General features: G+C 37.4%; 1 protein-coding gene across 2 annotated transcripts; it reads right to left on the bottom strand.

Annotated features, from left to right (window-relative positions):
- Positions 1-3,927: 3,927 nt before the first annotated feature.
- On the bottom strand, positions 3,928-15,634 carry qtrt2 (queuine tRNA-ribosyltransferase accessory subunit 2). 2 transcript variants are annotated; one of them, XM_056738180.1, is made up of 9 exons: positions 15,506-15,634; positions 15,011-15,257; positions 14,500-14,555; positions 13,181-13,257; positions 12,855-13,064; positions 11,981-12,180; positions 10,416-10,585; positions 6,838-6,934; positions 3,928-6,501 (listed from the first exon to the last, which is right to left on the bottom strand). In XM_056738180.1, the coding sequence occupies exons 2-9, from the start codon at positions 15,211-15,213 to the stop codon at positions 6,279-6,281; spliced, it is 1,236 nt and encodes a 411-aa protein (XP_056594158.1). In that variant the 5' UTR covers positions 15,214-15,257; positions 15,506-15,634; the 3' UTR covers positions 3,928-6,278. The 2 variants fall into 2 exon arrangements, with proteins under 2 accessions (XP_056594158.1, XP_056594159.1); XM_056738181.1 differs by having other exon boundaries at positions 3,929-6,501; positions 10,434-10,585.
- Between the last annotated feature and the right edge of the window lie 67 nt (positions 15,635-15,701).

The following is a 15,701-nucleotide window of genomic DNA, read 5'->3' as shown; positions in this document are numbered from 1 at the left end:
TGCTGAGATTCAGTTTTAATTTTATTCTTACTGTGCTATTTTATAAAAAAGTCTAATAAAGAGGTGTGCCCAGACCTCAAAAGAACCGCGTTCACCTGTCTGTCAGTATAAATATTTTTGGTCAGCATCGCAAGTTATTAGAGGTCAAAGTGTTTCATATATTTCTCCGTCTTTAGCCAACATGCTTATATATTATTTCGTACTATCAGAATATTGCCCTTTCAAAGGCAATATAAACAAAAAAAATCGACCTTCTATTCTGCTTTCACCTACAACTGCGTAACGCCAAAGCATAAGTTTAGTCCGTCTAGACAGACAGCCCTGACTTTGGACCCATCTGTTAAATGAGGTTGCCTGTCCACAGGGCACCACCAGTTTATAGAATAACTGGAAGAGACAGTAAAAACAAAAAATGAGTTTTTGATGACCTTGATTGATGATCTGACCGCTTTATCATTCTCTCCTGTCCCTCTCCGTTTGAAGACACTCTTGGAGCAATCCTTATTAACAGAAGCTATAGATAAGGACAATAACAGGGTGAAGGCAGATCATGTGGTGACTGGCTTTGATTAAAGTCCTTTAATTATCAGTCTAGTGGATCAGTGCATCATACCCTGACATACAATCTTCCCACACTATACTGAATCATTCCTGTGTGCACAATGTGTGAGATAAGGGAGGATCTATTGACAGAAATGCAATATATATAAGTATGTCTTCAGAGGTGACCTTACATACTAAAGGGTTGTGTTTTCATTACCTTTGAATGAGCTGAGGTGATTATTTCTCTACATACACCCAGGGTCGCTTTATATGGAACTCGCCGTGCCAGTGAAGTGAAATCAGGAGGGGTGTTACATGGGTTATTTTAGGCTGATTGAAAACTAGACGTGCAGGACCATTTCAGGATCATTTGCAAGGGCTGACTGCATTGTTTGGAAGACCGACCAGCTATAGTAGTCCAGTCTTTGTATGACCAGAGCTTGGACTAGCAGCTGAGTGGCATGCTCCGACAGGAACAGCCTGATTTTTTTGATGTTATAGAGTACATATCTGCAAGTTCGAGAGGTTGCGATGTGAGAGATGAATTTCAGCTGGTCGTCGAACATTAACCCCATTTCTCCCAGACTTGGTGGGTGTTATAGTTGAGGATATGAGCTGAATGGTAAGGTGGTGTGCAATTGATGGGTGGGCCGGTATAACCAGGAGTTCTGTCTTGGAGAGGTTGAGTTGTAGATGATGCTCTTTCATCCAAGAAGAGATACCAGACAAGGTCAATTAAAGACATACACAATTAACACAATAAGAGGAATACAATGTGATTAAATGGCCAAGACAACATGTAAAACCTATTAAAACTCCAATCCATATAAAATAATAATATATATAGAGCGTTTCATGTTTGACAGTGTCACAGCTGTAACTTCTGCAAAGACATTCTTTAATTATTGTTACAGTGTTACATTCGATACAAAAGGAATCTTCCTTTAAAGCGTAACTTCATCTCCTAACCTGTTTTTTTCACTGACACTGGCCGGCTATCAGTCTCAATCTCATTTCTGTGCAATCTACCATCCTTATAGTCAGAAGTCCCCTATACATTAAAGCTAATAATACAGAAGCTCCTTCTCCTCAGATAATGGAATTTCATATCACTACAGGAAATTTACATTATTCTTTGTAATTTACAAATGGTATCTCCACATCAGGTTACAAAGGTCATTCACTTCCAAGAAATTACATGATGCTATAGAAGGAAGAGATTGCACATAGACACAGATAGAAGGATTATAGCAAGAGATTCAAAACATGGCATAGATGTCAAGCTTTGTTAATATAGTAGATGTTATTTCTAACAGAATACAAATTCTGTTAAATCATGTTGTGCACCTTGCAAGAAAGAAAGTGGACGATTTGGAAAAACATGATTGAAAACATGTCCATAATGCAATCTGCCTGCATGGAACCATTCAAAATAACATTTGATCTTTATGAAGTGAATGAAAGTTAGTTAGTTGGCAACATGGGCCTATACATGACATACATGCAGATCTCCAAACACATCAATAGGAGACATCTACAGCCAATCTTTTCCATTCGATTTTTTCAAAGACACATTTCAGATTCAATTCACGCCTGAGCATCTGAACATCAGGCTGTTGGAAGGTGAAGATCTGAGGCTGGCTATCATGCTGCCTTCAGAACATCTGCAATAAACCCCTCCTCCAACCCTGTGTACTGTACATCAGTCATTGTGAGGATCAGAAATGAGGGCAGGACAGACATCCAACAATACCCAGAAAGATGAATGAGGAATATATTCTAGCCACCAGGGGGACATCCATTAACTGACATTAAGAGCTATTAATACATACATGTATTTACATGGGTATTTTGAAAATTTTGGCTAAAATTGTTTCATTCGCTCTCTTGAAGATCAACATCAAATGGATCACAAAATGCGGTGTTTTGAAGATTAGGCTTCAAGTGGGCATCAAATCTAAAATATACCATAAAAGTGAACTACTTGAAATACTTGTAGGCTTAAGGTCATGAAGAAAAGATTATGCCATGCACACAGACTGACTGAGTTTCTTTATTGATCCCTTAGGGGAATGTGAGCATGCTACACACTTAAAGCGATCTTCAGTATCTTCACAAAAACTCTGAAGGGGCTTCAGTTCAGGGTCTTGGTTATATTAATATCGAGCCCGATTGGATTCATGATCTAGTTTTGCCAAATACAGTTTTTGATCTTTTTAAATCCCGTATTGACCCTCATAAGCCCTAGTGAATATCCTTATGCCTATAAGCCCTTATGAATAACATTCATTCACCTACTCAGATAACAGTAGTGAGGGTTCTTTTTTCAAACTCCTTTTCGATTCAGTCAGATAAACTTGGGATTACACAACAAGATTCCTCTTATTGAACAAAACTCATGAATTCTTCATATCCTTTCAAAACATTTTCTCTTTTGAGGAGAAAGAATGTAAAGAGGACAGAATGCGAGATGGACTAGCTGTCCCATTTCTTTGCAGATCTACACTCTTATACAAATGGGACATTTTCTCCAAAGCCCCGGTAACAATATTACATATTCCGCCCCACTTCTGTCTCACAAGAATGTGCCCTTCACCCAAATTTCACCTACACTTGAAGTCTTCTGTGTAGAATCCTAAATGACTAACACTAGCGGCTGAATCCCTAGTCCCAGTTCTCTCATAGGGAAAAAGACTAAAGCTTTTTTAACATAACTAAACTGTGTTGAATTTGTTTTAATAGGGTCAACCATTAGGACAACAAAAAGCATAGAGCAATACAAACATGTCTCACAAAGCTTAAAACAGTGTACAGAGCCAAGTTTAGTTTATCTAAGCTTAAATAAGCATGCTTTTTTTTAATATTGTAGAAAAGATACAGAAATCAGAAATGATCAGTAAGGTGCAGACGGAAAAGATGTGTTTTCAGCCGATTCTTAAAGATGGCGACAGATAGGTAACAGAATCTGCTGATCTTGTAAGCATATCATTCATATTCTCTGCACTTCTAACAACAAGTTTAAAAAATGAGATGTGCTACCCATAGTCACATAGTCATAGTCACAGACTGCTGCAGTGTTAGTGTGAACACCATGCCATTTGTTATACTTGTACGCTATGTCCTTCGAAAATCAACCCTGTATAACCTGGAAAATTTAGCAGAAATCTCTATAAAATGAAGTTTGGCCCTGGGTCTTATATTTGAATTCACAAGACCTCACAAGACCTCTCTGCCAATCTCATCCTCCGCAGAACTATAATTATAATTTCATGCTTACAGAAAAACAACATCAGAACATCATGGGACAATTTGCCTTGAACTTTATTAAACTTAACAAAGAACATGAGACACATTTGTCACCGCAGAAGTTCAGCATCCAGCTCCTTGAATCATTTAATCAAAAGTAACTGGGTGCATGAGAGAAATCAGTTTGCACCAAAGAAAGATAACAGGTGAAAGATGGGACTCGAGAAAAGGGCACTACTTCCTGTTTGACCTATTCAGACGCAAATCTAACCACTGCAACCGACATCAATAACCTTTAACTCAACTTTCCCCAACCTTTCATAAAACGGACAAAATACTAAAGAAAGTAGGCCAGGCATAAATGGAACAGCACCTGAGAAAATGTACAACGCTTTAGGCCCTTTGGAACTAGCATTGCCATGAATTTCTGAGAAGAGCAACAATAAGTGTCCACCTATTGAGCATCCTTGGTTCAAAAATATATTTTTGGGAAACAGTCTCCACAGGGATTTCAGACTTCTTTAATAACTTGTTCTAGGTCAAACAACAAACTGTCCAGCTCTCAGAATGCTTTGCCATATTTGAAAATAATGAAAACCACAATATGAGTCAATAAACTAATGTATTGAATAGGTCTCTCTATATCAATTAGAATTGACACTTGTTGAACGCAATAAACGAAAAAGGATTCGACCTTAAAATGGATTTAAATGACTTCTAAAGGGACCAAAAGGTCAAGCTCTCTCACAAGAACAACCCTCCACTGATATAGCCGTCCCTCTTCTTTGAATGCAAAGGAGGCAAGGGAACACCCATGACATTCAGCTGAAATTAAAATTCATATTATACAGCACAGAACAGCATTACTGAGACATTTCTTATACTGTGTCAGATCACTGACATCTGAGATCCAATGGATCCAGAGGGAAATTCAAATGTGTTGAGATGCCACTGGACTGATACCCTAATGCCTTCACCAGCACTTCATTCATACAACGTGCATATTTGAGAAACCCTCATAAGAACGACATTTTTCATGAAATATCACCTTGGGTCTTATACAGAACAGAAAATCCATTGCAATCAGAAATCTCAAAGGAAATGTGTAGGGTTAGTCAAGTGTGGGTTTTCAAAGTCATTTCAAGCACTCCTGTGTGCATAAATACTCTAGGTCAGATGCAAGAATATGAATAAAGCAAGAGTATACAAAATGAAAGGCAGAATTAACAAAGCTTCATGAAAGCGAATCACCAAGAGGTAAAACGAAGTAAATCTTAATTTAATTACACAAAGCTCAGCAGTTAGTGGCTTACAGGTCTGTGTCAAGTTTAGGATTAATAGAGGAGAGCGGAGTCGGATGTAACATTTAATTTAATGTCATATTTCTCAGGACGGTTTATTATTGAAAGTCAGAGCAGAATCAAGCACATGGGAAAGTGATCCAGGGACTTTCTTTAACAATCTCTCCTGGCTCTTGCGGAAAAGGTAATTGGGTAAAACGTTGGGAAGAACCCACCTGCTGAGAAAGTGTCAGGGAACATATTTTAAATGGAAATGCAACCTGCTGCCACTCCTAGAGCACCAAAACCCGAAAACTAAAGTAAATTCTCAAAAGTGAATCTGCATATTCAATTGTCCCACATATACACTTACTAGATCCAAAACTGTACCACAACATTGAACATTAGAAACCTATTGGCAGTAAGATGTTTTGGAACTCGTGTAGTACATAACAGCTCAAGCGCATGATGTCATTAAAGCAAAAATGAAAGAATTGATACGAATAATACGCAGCAGTAATCTGCAGTAAATTGAATATTTAATAATTATCACCATCATTATTTAAATCTCCTATCGCTTGAAGGTCTAAATTCTGGTGAATCTCATTAGATCCATCATTTATTGTGTAGTTATCTGAGGAATATAAATACAAAACAATTCAGGACCAAACCATACAAAAGGCACCTTATCCGTTTTTACAAACAGTGAGCTAGATGTGCTTTGTGACAAAAAAATATGAAAATGCCCAAATCTACCATAATAGTAATTTGGTAAGTAAAACTGTTGTTTGACAATACTGTTTTAAAACTATGTTATATAAATAAGTGTATTATTTAACAAACATAAAGATTATTATGCAGTAATAGAGTAATACAACAACAAGAAAATGTACTAGAGAGCTATAGGGAGTGAATTTGGTCCTACCCTATTAAAAAGGTAATTTCTCTGTTATCAATACCCCTCCTAGGACAATTTGTTCATTGAGTAAAACGAATGACAAATGCAAATCCATACGCTCCCTCTGAAATGAGCCAGGGGAAAAGAGGAGATCACTGCATTTTACATGCCAAGGACATGAGAATACAGCTTTATATTCACGTAAACACGCATAATCTGAAATCAGAGCACTCGTATGGCTCCTCCATAGCTTGAAGTAGAAGTTCTGGCCCCATGTCCTTCAATCACTTCAATGACACATCTCGCTCTCTTCAACTGAGAACTCTATTTTTAAAGTCCTGCAGACGGTCGTTGGCGATTGCCTCCCGCAGCGCTCTGAAGAAGCCGAGGTAGTGTGCCATATTGTGCAGCATGAGTAAAACGCCGGCGAGCAGCTCATTGGTCACCAGTAAATGATGAATATACGCTCTCATGTGCTTCTGACAACAGTAGCAGTCACATCCCTCCACAAGTGGGCGAAAATCATCCTGATACCTAAAACGTTAAATGCAACGTTACAAATGCGATTTTTATACACAGTTGAGAGTATGTATACAGTTTTATTAAGCACTTGTTTATATGCATGGGAGTGCTGTAAATATCTTTTTTAATATCTCACCCCTTCAACCACAAATCTAATCTGACTCCAGTGATGGGGGCAATGCTGTGATAATGCCCATGAATTTATTGCCATATTAGATTCATTCTTTTTGCCTCCCAGCTGGGGTGAATGAGATAGTGATGCATGTGAATTCCTAACCCTCATGCGATAAGAGAGGAGCAGTTTGGAGGTTAAGGAACATGTCCTTGTATGCCTTCATACACACATACCTTTTATCCTTGAGATTGATTTCGAAAGTCGTCATACTTTCATCTCCATTTTTGCTGGGCTTTGTGACAGCGGGCGTCTCTCCATTTAGTTCCAGCACTGTGCCACACATACATAAATAACTATTAATCTTGAGACAAATCCCATTAATGTGTTATACTCATACACCAAAGGCAATAAATTATGCCATCTTCTGTGACTTAATCCTTAAACTCCATGATTAGGTTAAATGATATATCATGATAAATTACATTACTGCTATTAATTGTACATTACTCGTCTTGAAGGGATTCTTCAGCCAAGAAACTAAATTGTTCCATGTTTTACTCACCCTCAAGGCATCCTAACTGAATATTTCTTTCTTCTTGAAGAATAATGCAGTTAGAGTCATAATACCACATATTATTTTCCTTCCAAGCGTTAGAATGGGAGGCAAATTTTTGAAGCTCCAAAAAGCACATCCATCGATCAAAGAACTGCTCGTCTTCTGAAGCGAATCGATGCGTAATTGATCCATATTGAAAACACTATTAACGATAATGTCTAATTTCTGTTATCCCTCGGCTGGGCTCGAACCAGATGCTTGTTTTTCTCACTTCAGAAGACCTTTATTGAAGGGGATGTGGAACGGTGTTTCATGCATTCTTACTTCTTTACAATGTTAATCGTGCTTCTCATGCTTGACATGGTCAACTTGTCAAAAAAAAGAGTTGGACACATGACATAGTATTTCTGCGCTCGATTCACCCCCCCAGCGTTTGTATAGGTTTCGGAAAGTTTTTCCTTACAAGTTTTCATTGTCCTTTATTGGACGATTCTCCCGGAAAATCATGCCAACACGTCAACCCGCCAGAGCGAGAAGAATTGCACGCCAACGCCTCAACCAAGAGAGAGCGGGAGAAAGAGCATGGGTACACGTCAACCAGTTGGAGCCAGAGAGAGAGAGCACTGCGTTTGCAAAGTTCAGGTGTGTGTTTGTTCACTGCATTTTGGTGAGGAATGTTATATAAATCGTATAGATCGTTTTAAACTGATAGATGGAGCGGTCCCACCACTTAAAGGATGTTGAATATTAACCGCACAGGGTAAGTGAAACTGAGTCTTATGTCTGTGTTTTGGTGCTTTAGTCCCATCATGCGTGCAGGACTCTGTCTCTGTCTTTTATAAATGTTATCAAACAAAAGCCTCTACGGATATTTAAAGAGTGCGATACTATTCCTTAAGTTATCAAAATTAACATGAGATATGAAGAAACTGTCTGAGTTTAGGCGCCGTGTCGAGCAGTTCTTTGATCGATGGATGCACATTTTGGAGCTTCAAAAAATTGCCCCATTCACTCCCAAAAAAATTATACGTGGTATTATAACTCCAACTGCATTATTCTTCAAGAAGAAAGTCATATTCAGTTAGGATGCCTTGAGGGCGAGTAAAACATGGGGAAATTTTGATTCTTGGCTGAAGTATCCCTTTCATTGTTATAAAGTAAGCAAAAAAGAACAAAAGTAGATTGGATTTGAACACCTGTAACCTGGTGTTACAGGAGGCAGACAGGAATGAGGCTATAGCTGCTTTCCCCACAGCGCTCTCTAATTGGATAAGGGGATATGGCCCTTCTTCCTTCATTCTGCAAGGGCTTTTCCTGAACTCTATTACCATCCTAACACATCGATTTCCTCGCTCTCAGAACAGACCGCTGCGCACCACACAACACAAATCAATTATTTATTTCCAATAGTGAATAAACCATGCCTCCTGATCTGGATACATAAGGTAAATGTGCTTTATCTATTCTCAAAGAAAAGTAAAAGGCATATTAAAACATTGCAAACCATAATGAGGTATACATTTGAGAAATTAGGTGTTTCTTGAAGTAAAGATAGCAAGTCTGTTGCCTAGGGCTGTAATTCTCTCTAACAAGCTAATTATTTCATTTGAATGGAGCCTGAACAAACACACAATCTCTCCAAAACTCTCTAAACTACAACATAATTATCTATGACAGCTTTGAGAAGGCCTCCCACCAACACAAAGTGTGAAAAATCGACTTGAATGCTGGTCTTTATTTTGTTATTGTCCCTACTGGCAAAGCAGTGGCGGCTAAAACTCAAAAAATCTTTATTAATTCATTGTTATGGCAAAAAGCAGCACCTTTATCGATCATAGGCTTACATAATCTCAAACGCCTTCTCAAAGACAAAAAAATGATTTTAAATTTACGTAGGCCTATTTGGCGGATGCTGCAAGAGAGTTACAGTGCACTCAGTGTGCACCCCGATAATCAAACTGTTAACCTTTGTGTTGCTAAAGCAATAAATCTACCCATTGAGCTCATGAAACACATAATGCATGGTTTCATACACAAGGCTTAAGACCTGAATTAATTAGCTGTCTTAACTGAAAATAACTTGCCCTGACATATCTAAAAATTAGTCAGTGTCATTGTTTTGTCTCAAGATGCACACCAGTAATACTTTTTAAGGCATTTTAATAAGAGCGACTTAAATAGCCGAAATTTACTAAGGCATAGTCTTGGCTTAGACTAAGCCTTGTCTATGAAACCGGGCTAATACGTCGTCGCCTCAGAATTATAAGGTTCTTTCTGTGGTCTGAGTAGTTTTGAGACATGGAGCTTTAAAGTTTTTGCAGTATAAATGATACAAGGAACAAATCTCTTTTACACATGAAAAAGAAAGATTCTGAAAAACCCTTTCGGTTTAGAATTGTTAGGTTATATCTGGAAAAACATTCATTAAAGCAATACATTTTCAAGCAAAACAAACAATTTACTTATAACTTTTGTTAAAACATAAAATTATTGTATATTAATGTGTAAAAAAGCAACATTTGCATGGTTTTTATGACTCTGTTTTCATATTTTAGGATGTTTTTTTCTTGTTCAAAAGGCCATTGTATCAATGTTTTATCCACAGAAGGTGGGACAGATCAAATTACTTTTTAGAGATGATTAATATTTTTTATTGTTGTAATGAAGACTCTTGACGTTGTTGACAATTTGGCATTAACTGCATTATGAGAGTCTTTGTGAACACAGGTATAAGAAAGCTAGCGTTGCTGGCTAGAGTTGTGCCTACAATCATAAAAAAAGTGTATCTCAACAAAACGTAAAACAAAAAATACTGTCGTTCGAGCTGCTCTTGTTGTAGTATCAATAAAACAGTCAACCTTGAGGATTCTTTTAAACATTGTTTTGTGTTGCACTGTGTCCTCAGATATTCCCTCACATGAAAAAGAAAGCTGATCCTGATTGGTCCTCATGTGTGAATTATAACCTTAAAGCACCAAATTATAATTCGATTTTGTAGATAGAACCTTTTTGTTTTTTAAAAATAGTCCCAAAACACAAAAATAAAAAACAAGCCATAATGTAACTAAATTGACACAGAAATTAGCGTGAATTTGAGGGCGGGACTACCTGTAATAATGTAAGATATGGCAGGAAGAAAAGGTAGCAGGGGCCTTTGAAAAAACTTTTTGCCATGATTCTGTTTGGTTAAGCTTGTTCTGCAAACATAACTAATCTTAAGAATGTCCACTATTATGACTACTGACTTTTCCACACCTTTAGGTGATGATGTACCTGCTGTCTCAGGGTCAGGATTAATATTGTAGTTGAAGTTCAATGCACAGCCTCGTTCGGTCACTTGAAAGGGGAAGAAGCTTTCAAACAGGTCGACTCCTGCTTCAGCACAGCTGATCACCTGGTCAGGACAACCGACCCCCAAAATCAACCTGACACCCACATACAAAGAGAGAAAACACATCTGTCAATACACCAAATACTTTACAAATTATGCTTTGTTGAAGCTGGGGGTGTCACAACATACCAGTATTGACAAAAATCGTAATATTAAAACACATTATTAATATCGTGTTCATTCCACATATATCATGTATTGTATACACTTGTATTTTTATCGAAATTCATTGAATCAAAGACAAAACAGAAAAAAAACTAAATTAAAGATGAATAATATTGTTGTCATGACATTTTTTGGCCACAATAACCGTGTAGTGAAAATCTGATATTGTGACAGCCCTAGATATTACTAAGCAAACGGGTATCTGTTACAAAGCTCTTTTACAATATTGTTCAATGGTTAATGTCTAATGAACTATCCCTTTAAAGACGTCACATCATACTTTAGCATTTTCTCCTCTGTGGTCCACAAATGGAGATTTTTTTATACATACTGTATATATAATAATCATAATATCTCATTATATGACAGCAGCAGACAATCCACATATAATAACTTGTTTTTACACATTAGGATTATACACAACTGATTTGTATATAACAGACTGCTACATTGTGATGCCATAACATGAAAGATCATTATGCTATTGTGTGCAGTTCAGAAGCAACTCCGAAGCTTGGGATCTTACAATGCATTTTTGCTGTTGTTTCGGGAATACTTCTCCCAGGGTGCCCCAGAAAGACAGATTACACTGAACTCAAGTGATTAATCAAAACTAGATTAAGCTTCAGCCCAGGGTAAATCATTAAGTATTAATACAAAGCCAGCGGATCTGCAGTTTTTTGTTTGGTTCTGTTCAATGCAGATTCAAAGCTATTTCATAAACTTATCGATCGAATCATACCGTGAAACACAAAAATGAAACTCAAATAACAAATGTTAGATATAAATCAAATTGAGCTCACTAATACATTGTGGCATGTACAAATGTACAGACTGAGACATAATATAAGACACAATAAAACTGTTAATATTCACAAAAGTTTTGTTTATATGTTCTGAGACAAGAAATCAATAGAAGAGAGTAAATGCGATGAGAAGTCGAAAACATGTTCAAATTAGCGTTTCTCCACAAATGCTATTATGCATGTTTTTTGTAATTCTTGAACATTTGAGTCACTGTCTGAGACTGGAGAAATGACAGAAATCACTCATTACATCACCAGGAACTCAGATGAACTTTCTTCACAGAACCACTCCATCACTCCCAGTTCCCCAGTGAGGGGAGGTGGTGTCTATTGCTTTAGGAGGGATGAAGCGTTTCTACGGTTGCTGAGAATCAGAGGTGCATATCAAGAAGGAAATACAAAAGAGGAGATATATCTATTCAATTTCTATCTGACGTAAGCCTGTGCGTGTGGCATACCTTGGCTTTTCATGTGGAAGCTCTGCAGTTATCGCTTGAATCAACTGACCCCTCACGTCCTGGTTCATGGCAGCTGAATGAAATCCATCTAGGACAAATCCACCCACAGGACGCTTTGCAGTCTCTCGAGTTGAGCGAAGCCTCTCCTCCATTATATCTCCGCCTTCCAAAACTCCAAATATTTCAGCCTGCTTCAATTCCTGCGGACAAAGCCAAAGAGTTTACAAATACCTGTAACAAACAAGATAAAAAAATACTTTATGCTATTAAGTACAGAATCACAAAAATTAAAAAGCAGGATCGTAATCTGCTGATATTTAAGTGTATGAAATTTAGCGGCATCTACTGGTGAGGTTGCGAATTGCAACCAACGCCTTGCTCCACCCCTCCCTTTCGAAGCACTATGGTGGCTGCACAGGACAAAGATGTCATCATGTTTTCGCTTCTTTGCTTAAGGAGATAACATGTTTATAAAATACGCTCTGTAGAGCAGTTTGTCCGTTTAGGGCTACTGTAGAAACAACATGACGAATTCACTGTAAGGGTCCCCGCACTGTATGTCGATAGAAATAACTCATTCTAAGTTTATAAAAAAAGACTTCATAATGTAAGATATTTATACACGTCTGAAAGCATATTTATGTATTTCATATTGCATTTATCTCAATAGATCCTGACACAAAGCATCTGTAAGTAAAATGTAATAGAAACAATGAGATTGCCACCAAAGAGTAATCGCAATAATTCACTACAGGTATTAAATAACGGACTCTGTCATGTGACTGAGGTTGTATATGTCAGTTCTCCGTGCAGCCAGAGGTATTGAGAAAGTATTCAGGACTCTAAATTTCAACCGGTGCTTTTGTGCACAGACCTGGGTCTTCTGGTGCAACATCAGACACTCATCCAGATGGGCCAGAGTTCTGTCCACTGCTTTACGGACTCTCTTGCGAGATGAATTGGCCTGCCAGGTCTCTCCGTCTGCCATGCTCTGATAAAAGTCGGGCTGGATAGCTGCCTGAATAGCCATGAACCGGGCCGCCGTCAGCTCTATCCGGCCACCGCTTCCCCACACGGATACTGTCTGTTAAACCAACACACAGCTCTTATAACAGGTCTCATTACATTAGCTATAAGACCGGCTGACAAAAAAGGGACACGTATTCTACCCAAAAATTCCTTAAGACTCGGTTATCTAACCTTGTTGGTGACGTGGCCAGCAGGGTTGGGGTTCACAGAATCGTGCAGAGAGCAGAAGAGCACAGTATTATGAAGACCTGCATAAAGACACCATCATCATCAAATGAATTATTTTGATGTAAATGTTGATCAATCATAACTAGCACAGCTCTAACCAACAAACATTAACATATAAATCGAAGATTTCTAAGATTGTAACAATCCATCCTAAAGTGAAAGTCGAGAAATGCAAAATATATTTGACAGATGCTTAGTGCCGGAATGCCTGAGCACGGTTATATGCAATCAGGCTGAACACTTGCTCATTATAACAACACTGTTTACTGGCAAAATAAACTTGCTTTTCGCAAGACATGAAAATGCATTTATATGGAGATTACAACAAATTGGGGCACCGTTGAGTGCTGTCGAGGAGAAAAGTGTACATTTGCATAACGCGTCCAAACTGATTTAACTTTAATGCAGGAGCTCATGCTGAAGATTAGTGAACTTGTATGAAAGACGAAAAGGTCTAGAGATAATGGTTAAGTGGAGCTGATTATATGAAAAAAATAACAGAAGTGAGCAACAGCAGTAGTCTTTAAGCCCAGGTTTCCTCTTCGTAATTAACCATTTGACCCTTTTGCTGCCTTAAGACATTGTCTGAACTATTTTTAGAGTTTCTAAATGTTATGTTGTGAATGCAATTACATCTCTCATTACTTGTTGAATTGCTGAAGGCAACAACCGAAACAGAGTCAGAGACCTTTCCATCATGTTTGTAAAATGAAAACCTATTTTAAAAAAATGTATCTGTCACATGCACCCAAACATGAACTCATTATGATTTTTAAGGAGGCAATTATTAGTCATTGAGAAAAAGAGGTTGTAAGAGTGAGACAGACGTTACATTGACACAATGCTCCACTGCAAAGTTGACTGGTTGACGATGTATTTTTTCCACGTAATAATTTAATAATCATCTTTATTAATCAGTTGCATAGCATTTTAGATATTGTTAAACTTATACTAGCAGCACTAAGTGGAATAGGGCTCTTATCTTATTCATTTACAATGGCCAATGATCATCATTATAAATGTATAATATACACACACATATTGTATGTATATATGTGTATGTGTATGTCCTTGTAAACCCTACAGTGTGAGGACCAAATATGTTCCCACAAAGATAAAAGCACTAATTTGTTTGTCCCCATGAAAAAATTGCTTACCGTCTGAAGTCAATTTAGACGTTTCTGACTACTTAACATCACTGATAGACTTAAAATAAGTCAAAACAAATACCAAGGTACAGAAGTAACAGTTGGACTGCTAACCTGCAAATTTTCTTACACCCTCTTTACATTCTTCAAGCACCTCCTGATGTTCTGCACTGAAAAACAAACAAACAGAAATCGATTTTATGGTCCAATAGTTTAGGTTTACATACTTGTCCAAATCATTTTAAATGGTTCATGGTACTGAGGAAACAGTCAAGAATAGTATAATAATAATCCTGATCACAGGATCAGATTAAAAGAACATTACCTCATAAAAAAACAAATATTAAAATTTATTTTTTGTTTAGAAAACAGATGAAAACCAAAATTTCGAAATGAATTGCAGAGTTTCTTGATGTGGCCATAAAATCTAAACAAAATAGTACATAAATAATATTATATGTTGACATCCTCTTTTCCAGAATGTCTGGTATTACTTTTCCATCGATAATGGACAATTACTGTGAACTTAACTAATTATTAAATAACATTCCACCACTTTTTGCTCGAAAAAATACTGGAAAGATGCAACACTCTATCAATATTTAGATGAATATGAATAACTTACAGGCTTTCCACAGTCACTTGGGTGACTGAGGGTAGATCACTTAGTGTGTGTAATGTGTCCTGTGTCAGATGGGGTACAGTTGCACATCGGGTGTAGAGGAGACAGCCGGGCACCTCTAGGCAGTGCTGCCCTGTCTTCCCCAATCCGGTCAAAACACCCAAGCGACATCCCTGAACCACTCGTGACAATTCCAGCTTCATCATACCTGTACAACTGTAGCTTGTCTTAAAATGGATGCAATTGAGATCTAGAAAGATGACAACATTTCTCTTGTCAGCTCTGATTTTAAGAGACATATAGAGTTTATAAAATGCAAATATCGACACATTTAATAATAAAACTAATAGAAAAACACTACTCTGTAGTTTTCAAACTTATCTTATTAAGAGTGATAAAAGTACACACTACACCAACAACATGATTACTGCTGTGTCTAAAATACAACATTTTCAATGTGGAAATAAATAAAAAGTTGTAAAATCCACTTATTATTACCTATTTCGTGTAAAATTGCTTTAGAAAGCAGAACACGTGAGGACCCCCGTCGCAGTATAACAGCGTAACGTTGCTGCTTGGAGTAGCGTCTCACATTTACTACGTCACTACAGCGCCTAAAGCGCAGTCATGGATTTTATACATGTATGTATTTAAATGTATAATTATTTTCGGTCTATCTAGCTGACAGATATCA

The sequence above is a fragment of the Triplophysa dalaica genome, chromosome 23, assembly GCF_015846415.1.
Source record: "Triplophysa dalaica isolate WHDGS20190420 chromosome 23, ASM1584641v1, whole genome shotgun sequence".
Taxonomy (NCBI): domain Eukaryota; kingdom Metazoa; phylum Chordata; class Actinopteri; order Cypriniformes; family Nemacheilidae; genus Triplophysa; species Triplophysa dalaica.
Note: the sequence above shows the minus strand (reverse complement) of the source record. Positions and strands in the feature narration are given on the sequence as shown.